This window comes from Schistocerca cancellata, chromosome 3 (genome assembly GCF_023864275.1).
Source record: "Schistocerca cancellata isolate TAMUIC-IGC-003103 chromosome 3, iqSchCanc2.1, whole genome shotgun sequence".
NCBI lineage: Eukaryota > Metazoa > Arthropoda > Insecta > Orthoptera > Acrididae > Schistocerca > Schistocerca cancellata.
In genome coordinates, this window is record NC_064628.1 from 243483498 (window position 1) to 243505616 (window position 22119).

The 22119-nt window shown below is 42.2% G+C and overlaps 1 protein-coding gene across 3 annotated transcripts in view; it reads left to right on the plus strand.

Annotated features, from left to right (window-relative positions):
* The window catches only part of LOC126174877 (ATP-dependent translocase ABCB1-like), a 263560-nt gene that overhangs the window by 78519 nt on the left and 162922 nt on the right, over positions 1–22119 (plus strand). For all 3 annotated transcript variants that reach the window (XM_049921293.1, XM_049921290.1, XM_049921292.1), the window contains one exon: positions 19331–19456. In XM_049921293.1, the coding sequence (XP_049777250.1) occupies positions 19437–19456 (20 nt within the window). In that variant the 5' untranslated portion in view covers positions 19331–19436. The remainder of the gene's footprint in view (positions 1–19330; positions 19457–22119) is intronic.

A 22119-nucleotide genomic window follows, 5' to 3' on the forward strand; every position in this document is an offset into this window, starting at 1 on the left:
AGCAAGGCAAATGACGATGTCTGAAGCGGAAAAGATATAAAATGTAGAACGGCTATGGCATGGAAAGAACTTCTGAACAAGAGAAACAGTTCAAGATCCAGTATACAGTAAGATAAAAAAACGACGTGAGATAACGATATGCATATATACAGATGGTGGTGGTATCGTGTAATCAAGGTATAAAAAGGCAGTGCATTGGCGGAGCTGTCATTTGCACTCAGGTGAATCATGTAAAAAGAATTTCCGACGTGATTATGGCGGCACAATGGAAATTAACGAACTTAGAACGCGGAGCTAAACGCATAGGACTTTCCGTTTCGGTAGTCGTTAGTGATTTCAGTATTCCGAGATCCACAATGTCGCCGAGAATACCAAATTTCAGGTGTTACCTCTGACCACGGACAACGCAGTGGCCGACGGCCTTCAATTAACAAAAGAGAGCAGCGGCGTTTGCTAACAGACAAACAGCACTGCCCGAAGTAGCCTGCAGAAATCAATGTGCCGTGTGCGGCAAACGTATCCGTTAGGACAGTGCGGCGAATGTTTGCATTAATGGTCTCTGGCAGCAGAGGACCAACGCGAATGCCTTTGCTAACAGCACGACATCGCCTGTAAGGCCTTTCCTGCGTTCGTGAACGTATCAACCGGCGCGTAGACGACTAGAAAGACGTGCCCTGATCATATGAGTCCCGATATCAGTTGGTAAGAGCTGACAGGCGAATTCGAGTGCGGCGCACACCCCGCGAAGACGTGCACCCATGTTGTCCGCGAGACATTGTAAGTTCGTGACGGTTCCATAGTGGTGTGGGCTGTGTTTACATGGAATCGACCGGGTCCTCTGATCCAATTAAACTGATCATTGACTGGAAATTTTTATGTTCGGCTGCTCGGAGACCATTTGCAGCCATTCGTGGACTTCGTATTTCCAAACAACGGTGGGATTTTTGTGGATGACATTGTGCCATGTCACCGGCCACAGTTGTTGGCGATTGGTTTGAAGAACATTCTGGACACTTCGAGCGAATGATTTGGCCACCCAGATCACTCGACACGAAACCCACTGAAAATTTATGGGACGTAACAGAGAGGTCAGTTCGTGTGTAAAATCCTGCGCCGGCAACACATTCGCAATTGTGGACGGCTATGGTGGCAGCTTGTCCCATTGAATCCAAGCCACGTTGCTGCACAGCGCCGAGAAAAAAGATGTCCGACCCGATATTAGAAGGTAACCTATGACGTTTGTCATCTCAGTGAACATTTAAGTGTTAGGAAGCATTTTCTGAAAGCATCTGTCTGGCGTGCAGCTCTGTATGGTAGTAAAATGTACACGTTAAGCAGTGTAGACAAGAAGAGACTAGAAGCTTTTTAAATGTGCTGCTACGAATGACTGCAGATATTAAGTGGGTAGATCGGACAAATAATGGATATTTACTCAATACAAATAGAGGTGAATAAGTGTCAAGACACAGGTGGACTAAAGGCAGGTATCAGTTGATAGGACACAAGACGTCAAGGAATAGTTAAGGAGGGAAGTACGAGGGGAGACTAAAGATTCATTACTGTACAGTAAGAAGGCTCAAATGAAAGTAGGCTGCAGTAATTATGCAAGAATGAAGAAGTTAGCACGAGACAGATTAGCATGGAGAGCCACATCAGATCACTCTTGGGACTGAAGACCACAACAACAACAACAACATTAGAGCTCATTTGAGTATTGCCTCACTGATGACTGATAACAATGGTCTATAGTGGATTATTTTACAGAAACCAGAGTAGACGGTCCCTATAGATTTCGAGCAGTCAAATACGAATATCACTATTAAAATTGTCTCCTAGCCCAGTTTTAGAAGTAAGTTGGGACTTTACATTCCACGTATACTGCTACCGTAATCAACTGGATAAACCTAGTTTATTGGTAACGGTTCTTTGCCTTCCTCTTGTGGATTGTGTCTGGAGCACCTCTCTGTAGCATCCAGCAGAGATCAGTCGACGTACCAGTAGCTCACCGTCCCGTATACCACTTTTCGCTCAGAGAAAGATCCCGGTGGAACTTCTCGCCGTGCTTGCCACTAAATGCACCAAGATTCTCTGGGAACACATAAAGGCAATGGAGTGCATTTTCAGCGTCACATTGCAGCCAATGACCTTATAAACATGAATGAGTTCGTTGACAAGTTCTCTATAATTTTCGGCTCTCCTGTTCCCTGAGAACAATTTTATCACTTTACCGAAACAATGCCATGCATTCAGCCGATCAGGAGTTCGAGCGGACTCAAATGTATGTCCGCCAACAGCTGGCGTATCTTTGAACGAATGAAAGTCCCCTTTATGATCTTATCTGTGCTGAGTCGCGGAAACTTCTTACACAAATACTGAAATGCTGTTTCATTCCTGTGCACAGCCTTAACAAATGCTGTCATGAGTCCCAGCTTAATGTGCAATGGTGGGAGAACAGTTTTGATTCATGAGAGGTTCTTCGGAAATATTTTTTGACTGCAGGCACAAGGGTTGTTCATGGAGGCCATTTCCTCTCTGTGAAGCATTTTGCTGTTGCCCGAGTGTCCCTCTCATACAGGCAGCAGCAACAGTGTATCCCCCTTGCAAACCCAACAGCATCGCAATGTCTTTGAAGTCTCCACATACCAGCCATTCATGCTTATTGTAATTAACACAGTTTATAAAGGATTTCAGTACGGTATATAACCTTTTTCAGCTAAGGTACCATACACAACACAGGTGGACGGCCTATCATTACTATTAAGTAAGGGTATTGATTTCAGGCTGGTTTCTTAGTCATCTATAAAGAGTTTCCACTCGTCATGTTGTATGTAATGCTCACGTCTTGCCACAAACCGTCAATGTCACTGAAAAATGTAATGTCGTCTTCAGGACTGAAATGACATTCAGTTTTATCAGGCACTCCCGACACTGCTGCAGTCGTGAGGCCGAGAGTTCAGCTTTACGCTTGGAAAATCTAAATCCCTAATCACAATGTGTGCTTTTGTCTGCTCTGCACTGAAAAAGTTCACCTCATACACTTACCGCTTAGGAACTGTTATTACAATGCCTTTAATGTAGCTCTAGTAATGCCTCATAAGTGTGACTGTGAAACGAAAATACCTTACCTACTTGTAACCCTGCACTGGGAGACAATTTTAACCTTGATTTTCGTGTCCAGCACACGAGTGCTTTCGTTTCTGTAAATAGTAAAAAATTAAAATTTGTGGATCAATGTAATTACAGTTCTGAAAATGATAGATATTGTAATGGCTATAAATGAGATATTTGTATTAAGGAATGGGAAATGAAGGGGGTCTGACTTACAAAAGGTATGCAAGATTATGGTCAATTATCAACGAAAATTGAGTGAGGAAATACTACAAATACATTTCTTCGCCTTTATTTTCATCCAATCTGATTGCTTCGCTATCTCCAGCGAAAGCTGAGAGGCGTACTGTGGTGAACGCTTCCGCATACGGTTTGCACCGTCCGCTCCACATGGAAGGTAAGTGCATACGCGGGACGTTAAGTTCCACACGAGGCACCTCTGGCAAAGAGCGAATAGCCGAGCGCTGCCTTCGGCTGAGACGTCTCCACCGTCGGCGCCTGTGAGCCGGCCTGCGTAGCAGCATCATTGATCGTTGATCTTCTGCTTGTGTGCACTGCGGTAGTGTCCAGTGACCGAGCTCATCCCGCAGCTTGCGCTTTTTTTTTAGTGAAAAAAAGTGTTTAGTAGTATCGCCGTTACTGTCGTCTAAAAGGCTCTAGGGCTCGTATTTATTTTCTTGTTTTTATTGCTTGTAGATCACATTTCAGTAGTAGAGCTTTACGCCGCTATCAGCGCGACAGTTGAGTAGCTTCGATGTTGTAGATTTGAGGGCCTATAGTCGTATTTGATTGCCTGCCTGTGTGCAGCGCTATAGTTACAATGTCAGTGCTAACACAGGAGCGTGCGTTTTACGTTTTTGTGAGTTTAGTGGTCTCGTCGTTACTGCTGTTTTAAAGACACTAGAATTTGTTTTTATTTTCTTCTTTTTGTCTTTGTAGAGCTTGATTACAGTACACTGTTTTCCATTAAAATAGTAAAATCATGAAGAGGGCATGCAACAAACGGCTTGAAGTGTATTTGGATCTGCGAACGATTAGCATATCGGCACAGCCGCTCAGAATAGGTAGCGTTACGCCTTATACATTGTGTACATAAGGAAACAATACGTTTATTCAGAAACTGCTTTTGATTGTAACTGAGAAGCTCGTGCTATGCATCGTGTAAGAATGAGAAACGTCTACCGGTCTGAGTAGGATTTTGAGAGACAGAGGATCGTGGCATACTGAGACTGGTTTAGCGTCCCGTGGTATATTTGCACGCATTGGGTGAGATCTCAAAAGCGCCATCCGAATATAGACTCTATTGGTTCCAGAGGTCCGCACTTAAAGCCACGTACGATTTCAATCACCCCACGCCACTAGCGCCCGAAAGGACATATACACTGACGAAAAAATAAATCCCAACACCGAGAAGGAGTTGTGCGACATAAACGGAAGTTGGTTGGTGTGTCTCTACATCTGAAAGATGATTTCTATTCTAATTTCGAACCCGTGGCATAAGAGTGGCGCTATTAGCGCCGTTATGAGTTGCGACTCATCGCAAATCACGTTTCTTTTAAATCGCTCGTGATCGTTACTTATCTTTAAGACTGGATGTGGTGAATTGATAGTGGTCAAGAAGCCTTTAAGGCGACAAACTCGCCATTATCAGCACCTCACTCAGTTTGTACGAGGTCACGTAATACTGCTATGAGAAGCTGGATGTTCCTTCTGCGATATTACAGAAAGACTTGACAGGAATGTAGCCAGTGTACGTGATTGCTGGCAGCGATGATCACGCGAATGTACAGGTACAAGAGGACTGGACTCCAGACGGTCGTGTGACATTGCCTAGAGCGAAGACCAATGTCTTTTGTGTATGGCTGTGACGCATTGTAGTGCACCTGCAGCAGCAACTTCAACAATATTGATACCACAGCGAACTGTTACAAATCGGTTTTTTCAAAGACAGCTCGCAGCCAGTCGCCCTGTAACGTGCATTCCACTGACCCTAGACCACCGCAATCCGTGACTTCAGTGGTGTCAAGCGAGAGGTCATTGGAGGGCAGGTTGGAAATCTGTTGTGTTTTCTGGAGAAAGCTGGTTCTTTTTCGGTGTCAGTGATGGCCGTATGTTGGTTAGAAGTAGACCAGTTAAGGGCCTGCAACCAACCTCTCTGCATGCTGGACACATTGGACCTACACCTGGGTTTACTGTCTGCCTGAGGCAGGATTCGAACCTGCGACCGTAGCAGTCGCGCGGTTCCGGACTGAAGCGCCTAGAACCGCTCGGCTACAGCGACCGGCGAAAGTAAACTAATTGTCTTTGGATAGGGCTGATTTCCAAAACAACCTATCATTAGTCTAGTCTTTATGTAATAGGTTGGCGCTCAAAGACCAAAGAAGGGTAGTGTGACTAGCCAGCGTTATTGCGATATGCTTCGCCAGTATGTCATACCCGCCCTACAGGAGAGAGACGCATTGAACTCAACAGTTTCCTTGCAAGATAGGGCCCCACCGCACATTCCTCGTGAAGTTCACCTGCTTCTCCTAAACACATTTGGAAACGATCGAACTATCAGTCGATTGTCTCCAAGAATTTACCATGGGAATATTCACGCATGTGCCGATCTGAAGCACAGCGTATCAAGAGCGGTGCTTCGTTCTGCTGTGCAAAATGCAGTCCTGCGCTTTCGGTCTCTTTTGGACACTGGTGGGCGCCTCATTCAGCCCCTTTTATAGTAGTAATGGTGCTGGTATGTAATGGTGTGGTGTACCTTAGCAGCACATTAAGAGGGTTTTAATTGAATTGATTTAGCATTATTTCTCTTTGCCATGTCCTTGATATTATTGTTACCAAGTTTAGTCCTAGTATGGTAATTATTATCCGTGTTATAACGAGTTAAATAGGTAAAGTTTAACTATAACCACCCGGTATATTCGGGTCCATAGATGCCTCACTACGTTATCCAAAAGCGTCTTATGCAAATTTCAACCGGTTTGGTTGCAACGACGTGCCATACCGTTTCCTTTAACATTTATATTGTTCTCTCGGCAATGCAGGATCATTGAGTCGCATCGTGCGCCTTCAGTCAGTAAGTATGTTTTTAGCAAGACAAGTAATCACACGGGTAGTGCGAGCGCGCGTTAGCTCTGCGGGCTGTGAGCACGGCAACCATTGTCGAGTCATCCCTTGACGCAGCAGCAGAGAGTGGTGCGCTGACATTAGCATGTCCAGTGAAAACACCGGAAGCAAGCAGGTGCCAGTTTTGCGCACCATACCCTTGTGTGGAGGCTGCTAAGAGAACGAACATCTCCACATTACTGTCGCCATCCTCATACCAGCTCAATACCAGGCATAAATTTGTAGTTTACCATTGGACACACCACACCATCATTTCTCGTTCGCATGAACGGTAATTTGGACAATAGCCGTTGCATTTGTGAGGTGGTAAGGTAGTGACTGCGCCCGAAATTCAGAATCCTGTCATGTCATGTCTCAAAAAGGTAGTGCAAGATCCCACAATGCCCATGCTGGTCGTGCCTACGTCGATACGTGAATGTTTTATCGTTGCTCTGGCGAGCGCGCTTTCCAGATCTCTCACCACCTGAAAACATACCGTCATGGATTGCCGACAGACTGGCAAGCAACCATTCGCCAGCCATTATGGTTGATGAATTGTGCCTTACATCTGAATCAGCATGGAATGATATACCCATGTGTACGTATCCATCTCCCAAAATTTCGCACCCCGAAACGTCTCAATAGAACCGTTTCATAATACAGTAGACCAATTTTATATTGTTCCCGTCTCATCTGCTGCACCGCTTGTTCACGGTATATTTCTTCAAACTCCTCCAGAAGGACAAAGCAGTGGGACTGTTAAAAATTCAATAATTATCTCACCTTTAGATACAAGCAACTTGTGCACTGCATAAGAATTTTATGTTTTATGTAATTCAATTGCCAACGGCCTTGCCACATTGGTCACAACGGTTTCCGTCAGATAACCGAAGTTAAGTGCTGTCGGACTTGGCTTGCACTTGCATGGATCACCGTTCGTGCTGTTGGCAAGAGAGGTACACGTAGCCCTTGTTATGCCAGTTGAGGAGCTACTTGATTGAGAAGTAACGCCATCAGTTACTAAAACTGACAACGAATGGGTTCAAAATGGTTCAAATGGCTCTGAGCACTATGGGACTCAACATCTTAGGTCATAAGTCCCCTAGAACTTAGAACTACTTAAACCTAACTAACCTAAGGACATCACACACATCCATGCCCGAGGCAGGATTCGAACCTGCGACCGTAGCAGTCCCGCGGTTCCGGACTGCAGCGCCAGAACCGCTAGACCACCGCGGCCGGCGACAACGAATGGGAGACCGGTATACTGACCACATGTCCCTCTGTTCAAAAATGGTTCAAATGGCTCTGAGCACTATGGGACTTAACTTCTGAGGTCATCAGTCACCTAGAACTTAGAACTACTTAAACTTAACTAACCTAAGGACATCACACACACCCATGCCCGAGGCAGGATTCGAACCCGCGACCGTAGCGGTAATGATTCTGCCAAGTTAGGTCGACCTTTATTGTGTGTGAATGTGATAATAAATGTATCTTCGTATGCGTATGTTTCTTTCTATCCTAATCTATGGGTCTTTCCCTATCTCAGATTGTGTGCTTAGATATACCGATTTCCATGTTTGCTTTGTTACACCTATTTCCACGTGTTCCTCGTTCGATGAGACCTGAACTCCAGTTTCTGTATTTCAACACGTGATCCTTGATCAGCGTCTAATGTGTTATTTGAGCAACTGCATTTTCTTAGTTTTGTGAGATTCATAGGTTCATAAGTAGGTGAAATCTTAAGGGACTTAAGTGCGAAGGTTATCAGTCCATAAGCTTTCACACTATTTAACCTAAATTATCCTAAGGACAAACACACACAACTCATGCCCGAGGGAGGACTTGAACCTCCGCCGGAACCAGCCGTACTGTCCATGACTGCAGCGCCTTAGACCGCTCGGCTAATTCCGCGCGGCTTTGTGAGATTTTAGTAATCTCTTTTGTATGTGGGGACCACATGTTGCACGAACCAGGGGGGAACTTCAGCTGCCCTGGTCTCGTTGGTTCTGTTCGCGATTCTTCGTGATTTATTTTAAACTTTGCAGTCGTGTACTCTTTAGTCATTAATCTCGTGATATTTATCTGTGTCACTGAGGTGTTGTTCGGTGGCTGATGTATTCACCCACTTTCTCTTTCCCTTCTCTCATATATATGTAGTGGATGTGAATTCCCTTATATGTGTATCAGTAAAATCGGTATCAGTAAAATCGCCTCAGCCCTAGCATACTTATGATGGTTAACTTCTCTAGAACTTTATCTTTTTGTGTGAATCCAGTTTGTTCCTCTCCTTTCACCTTCTGTACAGCAACGAAGTTGTGTTAATTTAACGCGATCAGGTGAGTTTTTTCATGTTCAGACAACCGTCAGCTATTGAGGTAGAATATTCGACATTATTTCTCATATGTGAATTTAAGAACATATTTTCCCATTGAAAACTAAAACCGTATTTCCAAATGTTCAAATGTGTGTGAATTCCTAAGGGATCAAACCACTGAGGTCATCGGTCGCTAGTCTTACACAATACTTAAACTAATTTAAACTAATTTGCGCTAAGAACTACACACACACCCATGCCCTAGGGAGGAGTCGAACCTCCGATGGGAGGGTCCCCGTATTTCCCGTCGTATCTTTCTGACTTACAGGTTGTCACTTTCACTGCAAAATGTAGTGTGCCAAATGCTTATATTTTCTCAGATTATTTCAGTGTTGTTTTCAGAAGTTGCACAAAGGGGGCAGTGATAATAATGAAGCGTAATCTGATAGGCAGGCATATTTCTGTAATTCTGTTAGTAATTTCAATGTACTTACGGCTGCTGGCTGTTTATGCCGCCAAGCTGCGTGTGTATCGGCGCATGCGCCTCAGGATTTGTTCTTCTGTTATCCACGCTCTCCACTCTCTCTCAGTCGGCATGTAGCTCTTAACATAGTCTGGCATTTTATGTGACTAATTTTACTGAAGTGACTAGCCCTTTATTTTAGGGCCTTAGCTTTTATAAAGGGATGTATAGATCGTTGCTTACACATTTCATATGGAGATGATAGATCGATTTACTGACTGACTGTTCCCTAATGTGAAGTTTGTAAGTACTGCCTGTCCTACGTTGGTATACATCATGTTGTTTGTGACATGGCTACACTTGTTGTAGGTTGTGGTTTCTGTACGGCCGGCCGGAGTGGCCGAGCGGTTCTAGGCGCTACAGTCTGGCACCGCACGACCGCTACGGTCGCAGGTTCGAATCCTGCCTCGGGCATGGATTTGTGTGATGATCTTAGGTTAGTTATATTTAAGTAGTTCTAAGTCTAGAGGACTGATGACCTCAGATGTTAAGTCCCATAGTGCTTGCAGCCATTTGAACCATTTTTTGGTTTCTGTAGGACGCGTAATATTGGTCTACGATATTTTTATTGCAATTTATGTTGTCACGTTGTATACATGTTTCTTGTCTTTTTGAAGAAGAGGGGTTTAAATCCGCTGAAACCATGATTAAGGTTAATTGAAAGCCACTATGTATTGAAACCGGCTTTCTGTCTTACTCACCTGCTGTGTGAAATTGCTATGCGTTGCGAGGTCACATTGTTATTTCTCTTGAGCATGTCCTTACCAAAGTTTTCACAAAGTTGCAGTATCCTACGATCACTCTTTCGCCATGGGACCCTCTCAGGCAGCGAATGTTTAATTATAACCACTCTGTAATTTAAACAACGTTCCGTCATTGCATTCTTGACAATGGAATGTGGCACTCAAAAGGAAATTCGTCAGAGAGTGCTAACAACTTACGACGGTTGTGTTGACGTGAGCGCTGTAAGTCGTTGATCCATTAACTTTAAAGATGATATGACGGGGCCTCTTACTTGCGTGACAAGTTAAGAGTTGGACGTCTTGTGACAGAAACCACTGATTTCAGCTTGCAAAACATTGACAGATGGACTAAGGATGATATATCACTCAAAGAGAGACTGCAAGCATAATCGGCATTCCACAGGAACTTGTAGGTCACATTGTTGCTTTTCTTGGTTATGTAAGATCTTAGCACGAATGGTGCCCCGTAAGCTGACGTATGAAATGAAAGAGCACACACTGTAAAATTGCCAGAAACCGTACGACTTCCTACACGCAGTCCAGGTCTGACGCCATCTGACTTACATTTATTCCCAATCATGAAAGATCTGCGGGAACACAACAACGCATTTGATGCAGTTGAGAAAAATATGAGAAGCTGGTTGCGGTAACAGAGCGTCGACTTCTTCCGTGACGGCTTCAGAATACTAATTCGCTGGTGCTTATGCGGAAAAGTGAATATCGGTCGTTAAAGAGCACATTCCAAGGATTACGTATGTTCGATATTGCAGTGCCTCTATTGTTAAGAAGAACGATGCAGGCATTTCCGAAGGAACTCTGCATCGTTCTTCAATAACACAGGCACTGCTGTATCGTACTTATCTGCCGATACTAGACACCGACTTTCAATTAAGATGTCTTCCCCTATATGGGAATAACATCATGTTCGTACGAGTACAAGTTGTGGCCCAGGAACGACGACATATGGAAATTCGAGTCTGGTACTGAGTGGTGCACGGATAGCCGAAGAGATTAAGGCCACTGCTAGCGTAAAGCGGAAAATCTGGTCTTGAGTTCAGGGCTGGCGCAGGTCTTCATTGTCGTCATTTCCTTATACAGCTGGTGGTTGCTCGTATTCGCAACTTTGCATTTGATGATTATTTATGGGTTTGAGTTATTAAAATGTTCATAATCGAAACCCAGTTTGTGACGTAAGACGCATTATTTTTCGTTCTAACCTCATATATCATTTTAATAAATATTCTGGCGTACTGACGAGCTGAAAGAATTTACGACAAGCAAAGTGACAAGCAATTCCACAAGATGCTTGTTTCTTGCATCTCTTATGATGTATTGTTGAAGTCCTTAAAAACGGAAGTATTAATGAGAACAAGAAAACTGTACTTCGCTCCTAAAGCTTTCTTACATTCCTAAGAATCATTCAGATGTAGCTCCTGTCGTTGCCACAATGTTCAGTCACACACATGTATTGTGCAGTATTCTCTAGAATTAATACATTTCGAGCTGCAGATTGAGATCCGTATTAAGCATGTACGATTTTTAAAACTGACCGACTTTTGAAAATATGCAGAACAAAATGAGCTTGATCCTTTAAAGAGAACTCGTTTACAGCGAGGTACTTCACTAGAAAATTGTACACGTAAAGGAATACTTTATTTTTAATTACTCGTTTGCACCTCCCCCCAAATGTACAAGACACACACAGCAAACTTCCCTGTCCATCCATTTGGTACGTTTCAAATTCGCTCAGTAAAGAATGAATTCGCTGATCTTGGTTCATACATCGACAAACACACTTCTTAGTTCGTGTATTCGTTAATGATGAGAAATTTGAATAATGCGGCCGACATTCTTAGGTTGCAAAAACCAACTGTATCTGTGCGAAAACTTTTGTAAGAAGGGCATACTCCACCCTGAAAAGCATAAAAATGTTTATAAAGGTCTAACGATGGAACAGACTGTATTTCAAGTATCTGTCTTCTTCGTTTAAAACGCAAAGTGACGTTCCATGGAGACGTCATCAACAAACAGAATAGATGACGAGTGAAAATCTGCAAAGCCACTGTATGTTGTAAGTTGTGAGGTTTTGCTTAAATTAAAGGATATAGTGAGTTTATTATCTGATATATGTTCCCCGTTAACAGTGTGCTAAATTATTTTCATACTGTATTTTATAACGAACAGGTACTAGACAACCCAACAACTTCCCCTCTTCTATTTTTATCAAAATGAATAGCATATCCAATACAATCGCCTACAACAAACCACTGCGAAGAAGAGAGCTTGAATATCTCGTATTCACTGGAAAAGAACCAAAAAACTACTCTAACGATATGAACAGTAAATCCGTGCCAATCTTGTATAGTGTACATTGCGCAGCATTGGATTTACTCAGCATCTCACTGCATAATTTTGAATAACCATTTCTAACCTGTACAGAAGCAATGGAAGAGCATTAGACCATGTACAAAAATCAAAAAGTTTCTGATAAACACAGAGTACGCTGAGAGGCACAGGATGTGATGTATTAAGTGTTAAGAGCAATGTGCAAAATTTTAAATACCGAACAATTTACGAAGACGTGGATGGTTACAAACTAAACTAAAACTTCTCATAAGAGTATTTACTTTTTCCTGCCATTCAAGGTTAAGAGTTACATGTCACTGTTGCGAAACGTATTCTTTGATACTGACAGCGAATCGTATCAAATGTAGGATCAATCACTACAGAAGAAAAGAAATACAATAATTTACATAAACAATTAGTCCTGTTGACTTGGTCACCAGGACCACGTCTCCTATAACTGGTCATAGTGAACAGAAATTATTCACTGTGTTTGTGTGGATTCTCAAAGCATCACTAAATAATTATTTAACATACATGAATGTATGTGCAAACTGTACAGTCAGAATCAAATAGCCTGATTTAATCCAAAAGTGGAGAAATTTCTACCGAATATGTTCTGTATAAATCATCTTTAAGCTAGCGGTAGAGAGTGCTGTTTCACTGTGGCTTATTTACCTGAACGGTATCATAATTAGTACCACAACGGCGGAGAATATGTGAAGACAAGAAAAAATTGTGGTTCCAGAAGAGAGGCAGCGGCCTTTTCAGGAGTCGCTAGAGCAACAGTCTGGATTATTGATTGATTTAGCCTTGTACCATTTAGTCAACCTGACTAAGAACGCAGGTAATCTGCTACGAATAACCCAGTGAACCCATTATTATAGCAAGGTAGACACGAGGCCTACACCCGTAACAGTGCAACTTCATTGCCTACTTGACACATGAACGAAACACTGGAAGGAGGTATATCAAGATAAAGGAAAGTATTCAAATAGCTAAGGGAAACGAAAATGCAATTATGTCGGAAGAGTGAAAGTCAATAGTAGGAAAAGGAAGCGAACAAAAATTAGTAGGAGAACGTGAAGCTGTCTGGTAGAATTTCGCATAGAGAATAATTTAATCATTCCAAACATTTTTTTTAGGAATCATGAAAGGTTGTTTTACACGAGGAAGAGACGTGAAAACATGGCAGGGCTTCAGATAGACTCTGCAGTGTTATGGCAGAAATTGCGAAACAGATTTTAAACTACAACACTTTCCCAGCGGTAGATGTGCACTGTGACCATAATTTATTGCTTATGAATTGCAGATTAACAACTCAATAATTTCAGACAAATGGGAAATTAAAGAGATGAAGTTTTTGATGTTGGACTTCTGTAGGTGATAGGGATAAAATACAAGGAGTGAAAGGTTGTCTACATCTTACACAGAAAGTAGACTGTGGTTTTAATAGACGAAGGACATGAAAGAAAGGACTGAGACAAGGGTTTTACCCTATCTCTGATGTTGTTCTGTCCGTACATCGAGCAAGCTGTGAAGGGAAACAAGAATAAATTTGGAAAGAGAATGAAGGTACAGGATAAAGAAATAAAAACTGTGAGGTTTGTTGATGACAATGTAGTTCTTTCAGAGACGGCGAAGGACTAAACAGATTAGTTGGATCGAAAGAATAGAATCTCGAAAAGACGTAGCAAAATTATCATCAACAAAAGCAAAACAAGAGTAACGGAACGTAGTCGAATTAAATCAGGCTATGCCGAAGGGATTAGCTTAGGAAATGAGACACGACAAGTAGTAGATGTGTTTTTCCATTTGGGCAGCGAAGGAACAGGTGATGACCGGAATAGGTATGATATTAAATGCGAATTGACAATAGCAACAAAAGCATTTCTGAAAAGGGAAATCTCTTAAAATCGAATACAAATTTAAATGTTAGGACATATTTTTTGAAGCTACATGCCTAGAGCGTAATTTTTATACGAAGTGAAACGTGGCCAATAAACAGTAGAGACAAGAAGAGGATAGAAACACTTAAAATGTCGTAATTCATAAGAAAGCTGAAGATTAGTTGGGTAGATCGAATAACTAAAGGAAGAAGTACTGAAATGAATTGGGGGGGGGGGGAATTTATGGCACAATCAGGCTAAAAGAAGGGATCGGTTGATACATCCAGAGGCATTAAGCAACCGTCAGTTCAGTAATAGAGGGAAGGATAGGAGTAAAACTGTTGAGGAAAAGAAGAACAGTAATTCTGTAAGCAGGGTCAAATAGGTTTCAGTAGTTATGCAAAGATGAAGAGACTGCACAGTACAGACTAACATGGAGAGCTTCATCAAACCAGTCTTCGGAATGTAAACACAAAAATAGCATTTTCGAAATAAGATATTTCGGAAACAAACCACACTGTACTTATTCTACTTGATAATAAAGAGGAAAGAAAAAAAAAAACAAAGCAACTATAAGCAGATCGTCTTCCTCTCTGTAATGTGCGAGATATTCATTAAAGTATATCCTAAAAAGCATAGAAAAACTCACGAAATTACCTTCCATTAGGAAAGTGGGATGTGCTCCACGACTCTGATATAACTTTCAAAACGGTAAAGAGGTGCAATCAGTCGCCGTTGCCATTGTAGCTTTATTAGAGCAAATCCATATTTCGTCTAGTAACCAGCCATTATCAACGCTAAAAATACAAGTAGTAGATAGTAAAAGCACAGTATACAAAAATCACAACTCATGACTCACCTATATCGCTTGGCCACTAAATACATACCAGTATTTTAGAGATGTTACACATGCCCTAATACGTCTAGAGCTGTTGTTCAGGCTCTTATCACAGTTAATTAAAGGCTACTGTGTAATGAAGGTAGGCTTTGCAGAGAAACACGTCGGTTGGGTGTATGGTTCCCTCTATATGAACTAATAACCTTCATAGTAAAACAGTTATAGTCTCTAATAAAACTTGAAAGTAGCGTAGAAATAATATAAAATACAAAAAAGGTAACTGACATTGCTGTACTGACTTACTGTCGTTTTCAACCCTTAACATTATAAATTATATACTGCGTTCTGACTATGTACTTCTTGCAAATTGAGAATTAATAACTGCTAGCTACCAGCCAAAATCTGGATGTGCTCTAATAAAGCTGGAACAGAAACGACAACTGATTGCTGCTCTTTATCACTTTGAAAGAAAACAAAATTATGTTCATCAGGCAAAGACATGAGTTGGCTTTGGAAAGGACACAGCACAACAATCTGTTTGCAGATCATGAACAGACTTATAGAATGGAGCAATGAGAGTGAACTACCACCTAGTCTAGAATTAATGGATTTTCAGAAGCGTTTTGGCTGTCTGAGCATTATGTGAACCATTGGGTAACAAGGCACTGATTCAATAAATACACTGATAAGCCAGAACATTATGACCACCGATCTACTGTGGAAACAAACCCGTCCAGGCGATAGCAGCGTCACCTGTCTTGACTTCTAGTCAGATACACGTACGGTGCATCTAGTATCAGTGAGCATAATGTCCGTGTGTAGAACGGGGAAGGAGCACGTGAGTTTGGCCGAGAGCAGATTGTCATGGCCCTGAGGCCCGTCACGAGTATTTCGGAAACTGCGCTACTTGTCGGGTGTTCGAGAAGTACTATGGTGAGTGTCTTCAACAAGTGGCGAAACCAAGGTGAAACCACGTCCAGATGTCGTGGGGTTGGGAGGCCCAACAAACATTACTGATGTGAGACGCCTTAGGCTGGGTAGACTGGTAAAACAGGATAGGAGGCGAAGTGTGGGGTAACTAACCTCGGACTTCAGTACTGGACAGAGTACAATTGTGTCTGAACACACAGTGCGCCGAACTCTCCTAACGATGGGCCTCCGAAGCCCATGCATGTGCCAATTTTAACGCCACGACATCGGCAGCTACGACTGAAATGGGCACGTACCATCGGCACTGCACGTTGGCGCGATAGCAGAGCGTTGAATGGTCTGATGAATCCCGATGCCTTCTTTATCATGCCTATGGGAGGCCGCAAATCCGTCGTCTTCCAGGGGAACAGCTCCTTGACACCTGTACTGCGAGACAGAGAAAATCTGGTGGCGGCTTCATAATGCTCTGGGTAACATCCACATAGGCATCCGTGGGTCCAGTAGAGCTCGTGCAAGGCACCATGATGGCCAAGGAGAATTTTACACTGCTTGCAGACCCGTACACCCCTTATGACGATCGTGTTTCCTGACGGCAGTGGGATTTTTTAACAAGATAATGCGCCATGTCACAAGGCCAGGAGTGTGATGGAGCGGTTCTAGGAACACAATGGCGAATTCCAGTTGATGTGTTGGCCCTCCAACTCGCTAGATCTGAACCCGGTCGAACACATCTGGGATGTTATTGTACGTGGTGTCAGAGGTCATCGCCCACCTCCCCGGAATTTACGGGAAATAGTGACTTGTGTGTGCAGATGAGGTGTCAGCTCCCTCCAGCGCCCTATCAAGGCCTCATTGCTTCCATGCCACGGTACATCACTGTTGTTACCCGTGCCAAAGCTGGACATATCGGCTATTAGGTTGGTGATCATAATGTCGTGATTGATCAGTGTAAGCTGCAGCTTCCGTTATAGTTCATCAAGAAAGTGATAAATTCAAAATTAAGTCAACTGCCCCCACGCCATAACATCTACATTATCCTCAGCAGACCTAGAAGATACTTTCAACATAGGAGAACGATAAAAGAATACATGCTAATGAAATATATGTGAATCAGTTTCATTTTCCTAATGTCTCTGTACTGTTGTCCTCTAGTGCAGAGAAACTTCAACAAATATGTATTAATGAAGCAGATTTGAAAGTATGCTTGTAAATCGTCTATAGTACAATCTAACGTAAGTAAAACCAATGTATTTCTTTTTTGTTTATGTTAGTTGAAATCAGTGGCAACAGAAATATGCTTGTAAATCGTCTATAGTACAATCTAACGTAAGTAAAACCAATGTATTTCTTTTTTGTTTATGTTAGTTGAAATTAGTGGCAACAGAAATAAACTGAAGGGTGAAAGTGGTCTGGAGCGATTTTAGTAAATTGAAAATGATTTTCATAAACTATGATTCCGTAACTGTACAGTGTGTATTAGTAGCTGTAGGTTAACGACAATGAGGAATGGACTTTTAATGCGAAAACCACTCATAAACCCTCTGACATCGAGCAGTTGAGGGACACATGTAGGCCATTACTAGCAGAAACGTGGAAACAAAGAAATGGGTCAGAGAATGAAGTGGAATGGAGTCCAACAAAAATGAAATGAAGATGGGAATGACGTGTAGCTAGGTGACTGATTAATAGGTGGGCCAAGAAAGATCATTTCTAGATACCTAGGGATTAGAAAAAACTGACACAGTTCCCCATCGTAAAACGATTAAATGACATTAGGAAAATGCAATAGGATCATGATTTCGTGTCCCCTGAATACCATGAAATGTAGAAAAGCCCACGACAGTCTTCGTACAGCAGTGGGCGTCAGATGACTAATGAGGCTAATGATTATGGTAAAAATAATTATTTTCCAAAAGTGGGAAGACTAACTGCTTCCATGCTTCTGTACCAAATGTTCACAGTGAGTTTAGCTACAAGCACATGGTCCCTACGGGAGCTACAAGTAGGAAGGCGGTGAACATTTTGTAGATGCTGAACTGAAAAGTATATCATTAATTGGTATTTTCCAGTTTTGTCCTTGTAGAATTTCTGACACACTCTTACGGGAGTCGAAAAAGCCGATGAGCAATCGTGTTGCCTTTCTTTGTATATGCTCGATGTTCTCCTCTGCTCCAACCTGAGGACCCTCTCACACACCTGACGATATTCCGTTATAAACTTCTAGCCTTTTACTATGCAATCTCTTTCATAGAGAAACTGTATTCCCTCCGTAGTCTATCAACGAATCTAAATCTACAACTGGCTTTACTTGCAATCGAGCCCGTGTGATTATTCCACTTAGCATCTTTATATATCGCTTCTCCCAATTATTATTATGACGCTACGTATTGCAGTTGAGAGTCATTAACCGTGTAATCAAATGCTATTACATCTTTACATTTCGTGCATTGTATGACTTTATATTTCTCTATATTCAAAGTCTGCTGATAAGCGGTGCATCTAGTTGATATTTTGGTGAGATATGTCCGGTTATTAGCAGTTTACGTCGGATAAGGATCCCACTTATGTAACCAGGTTATCAGAAAAGTGTCTGAGATACCGAATATCCATTAATTCATTTAAATAAAAGATGACTCTTAATACTACCAACGGACCTAAAGGAACTATTAAGACTCGCTTTGTACTAATTTGTTCGGTTAACTATTCGAGTTGCATTTATGATTCTCCTGGGTTGAGAATATCCGTATAGCAATGGATATACGTGAAATACACAATATATGATGTATGCAAGGACAGAAAACGGACAGTTACAATACAGAGATCAATGGTACAACCTTATTACCATATATTTTAGTGTGAAACATTAATTAATGGTTTCCATGAAATAACTGTTCTAAATGTTGGTCGCACAAAGGTGATTCGAACACAATTCAAACTCATTGCGCTTTTTATTTACGCTACAAACAAAGGATTCCTGATCTCAAAATATTCAGCAAGCTACTCTCATAAAATTCTGTACGTTTCTCGGTATAGATCTGTCTCACCTCGTATAACATGAAAAACAGTTTATCTATCATACAACTCTGAAGGCCACTTCGAAAATACTAAAATGAAGCAAAAAATCGATACTGAGATTTATTAAACTGAATTAAAGATGTACGCGAAAAGCTAAACTTTTGACTGCTGCAGTGTTCAACGTCTTTTTCTGGAAACCTTAACTGTGAGTGTTTACATTGTTAACTTTCTTTGTGTTCTTGTAAAGTGTTCAAATATTATTTTTTAGCATTTTACTATACTCATATCCTACATAAAAAGTAACCAAATCTAGTTTTGCCACATGTTTTTTTTTAATTTTGTACTTGGTTGTTAGCGTGCGAAGCTATTTGAAATAAAATGAGCTTTAAAAAATGTAGCATGACCGACATTAACTAGTAAGAGTAATTACTGTTTCCGGACTTGAAGATACGGTAAGTTTAATGAAACCGTTTGCCATTAATTTGAATTTTTATAGCTCACTGACTATTTTTTCTGCAGGTTATGGTATAGTACACCTCGGGAGAGCGTAACGGAGGAGAGGAAAGAAGAAGTACAAATAACGGCCTACAGGAGACTGTCTGGAGAAGGCAAACCTTGGGAGAAGATGTCTGGTCCACTTGACGTGTAAGCAAAGAGTAAAAAGCTTTGTACATATTCCATGAGGTTTTTGGACTGCGGGCGGATGACGTCAACTTGCTGTGATACCGTTAATTAAGGATTTCCATTAAATAACTGTTCTAAATATTGAGTGCATAAACGTAATTGGAGCACAACAATTCGAACTAATTGCTCTTTTTATTTAGCCTAGAGACACTACGAAGCCACCTTCAGATGGGTTTTACACTGTAGATTGCTGGTTCACGCCCTAAGTTCATATCGAAAACTGACGCGCAGGTTACCGCTGGACGACCGCCTACTTTTCGAATTTAACGCTCTCCATCGAATACTGCCCTATTTAAAGAGCGCAGGCGCATGTTTAACGGTGAAATTGCCTGCACACCCTCTGTCAAATTGAGGGCTCGCAGAATCTAGCTTCAGTGGTCAAAATAATATTAACTGTGGCTGGACGTCGGATTAGGCATAAATTTATGTATTTCTGGACATATCAAAGAAATCAAAGAAATCACCGGGTCCGACACCTTGTCACATTCCACGAAACATACTTCCCAGGTTCCTTAATAACTTAATCTCGTGATGGCAATCATTTTCGTTGCAGAATAGTCTGTAATATAAAATTACCAAATAAGCAGCAACCAGTCGCAAGATCATGTTTTCTTTATTTAATTTTTGCATATCGATTTCAACTGATTAACAGCCATCATCGGTGCTTTCAACGTGTATGTACCCTGAGTAATAAGACAGTGATATTATTCAGGGAACATACACGTTGAAAGCACCAATGACGGCTGTTAATCACTTGAAATCGATATGCAAAAATTAAATAAAGAAAACATGATCTTGCGACTGGTTGCTACTTATTTGATAATTTTATGGTTTACGGTCGCTGCAGAACTTGGGAGCCACATGGAGCCCCCCATTCAGAAGTCTGTAATACGTCCTGTGGAGATGCAATGCTCGGGTGTGGCTGAATGACCCGCGAAAGGCGAGTGTGGCGACCATGCTCAACGCATGTTTCATATATTATGTGTGTGGTCTCACCAATGTAGGCTTTGGCATATTGGCATAGTATTTTGTATTGCCTTTCGCAAACCGAGCCGAAAAGAGCGCAGGTCTTTCTAGGTGGCCGGAAGATTTTTAACATACTGTTCCTTTAGGAATCTGACGTGATAAGCAATGAGCATACGCCACCACTCCAAATTCTGCTATAAACTTAGCAACCCACACCAGAAATTTGTAGTTTAAAACTCACCTGACAACAGCTGCCTGGTTGTTCGTCAAAATATTGTGGAAAGACGTGGGTGTCACCCGGTTGCAACCCCGAAGCCTAATGGGATGCTTATTACGCTGATAAAACTTCAAGAATCGTAACATTGTACCCCTTCACCAGCTGCCTTTCTCGCTAGTAACATGTTTACTAGATACACTATGTAACCAAAAGTATCCGGACACCTGGCTGAAAATGACCTACAAGTACGTAGCACCTGTAATGCTGGAATTCAGTATGGTGTTGGCCCACACTTGGCCTTGATGACAGCTTCCACCCTCGCAGGCACACCTTCAATCAGGTACTGGGAGGTTTCTTGGGGAATGGCAGCCCATCCTTCTGAAGTGCTGACCTGAGGAGAGGTATCGATGTCGGTCGGTGAGGCCTGACACGAATCCGGTGTTACAAATAATCCCAAAGATGTTTGATAGGCTTCAGGTGAGGACTCTGTGCAGGCCAGTCCATTACAGGGATGTTATTGTAGTGTAACCGCTCCACCACAAGAAGAGCATTATGAACAGGTGCTCGATCGCGTTGAAAGATGCAATCGCCATCCCCGAATTGCTCTTCAACAGTGGGAAGCAAGGAGGTGGTTGAAACATCAGTGTAGTCCTGTGTTGTGATAGTATCACGCAAAATAACCAGGGGTGCAAGCCCCCTCCATGAAAAACACGAGCACACCATAGCACCACGGCCTCAGAATTTTAGTGTTGGCACTACACACGGTAGCAGATGATTTTCTCCGGGCATTCGCCATACCCACATCCTGCCATCGGATCGCCACAACGTGTACCGTGATTCGTCACTCCACACAACGTTTACGTTTTTTCACTGTTCAATCGTCCAATGTTTATGCTCCTTACACCAAGCGGGGCGTCGTTTGGCATTTACCGGCGTGATGTGTGGCTTATGAGCAGCCGTTCGACCATGAAATCCAAGTTTTCTCACCTCCCGCCTAACTGTCAAAGTGATGCAGTTTGGAATTCCTGTGCGATGGTCTGGATAGATGTCTGCCTATTACACATTAAGACCCTCTTCCACTGTCAGCGGTCTCCGTCAGTGAACAGACGAGGTCGGCCTGTACGCTTTTGTGCTGTATGTGTCTCTTCGCGTTTCCACTTCACTATCACATCGGAAACAGTGAACCTAGGGATGTTTAGGAGTAAGGACACAAGTGACAACCAATTACCTGACCACTTTTTTTAAAAAAAATCCGTTGAGTTCCGCGAAGCGCCCCATTCTGCTCTCTCAAGATGTCTAATGAGTACCTAAATCGCTGATATGGAGTACCTGGCAGTAGGTGGCAGCACAATGCACCTAATATGAAAAACGTATCTTTTGGGGGTGTCCGGATGCTTTTGATCACTTAGTGAAGCTTCGTTAACGCTATACTGACTCAGTG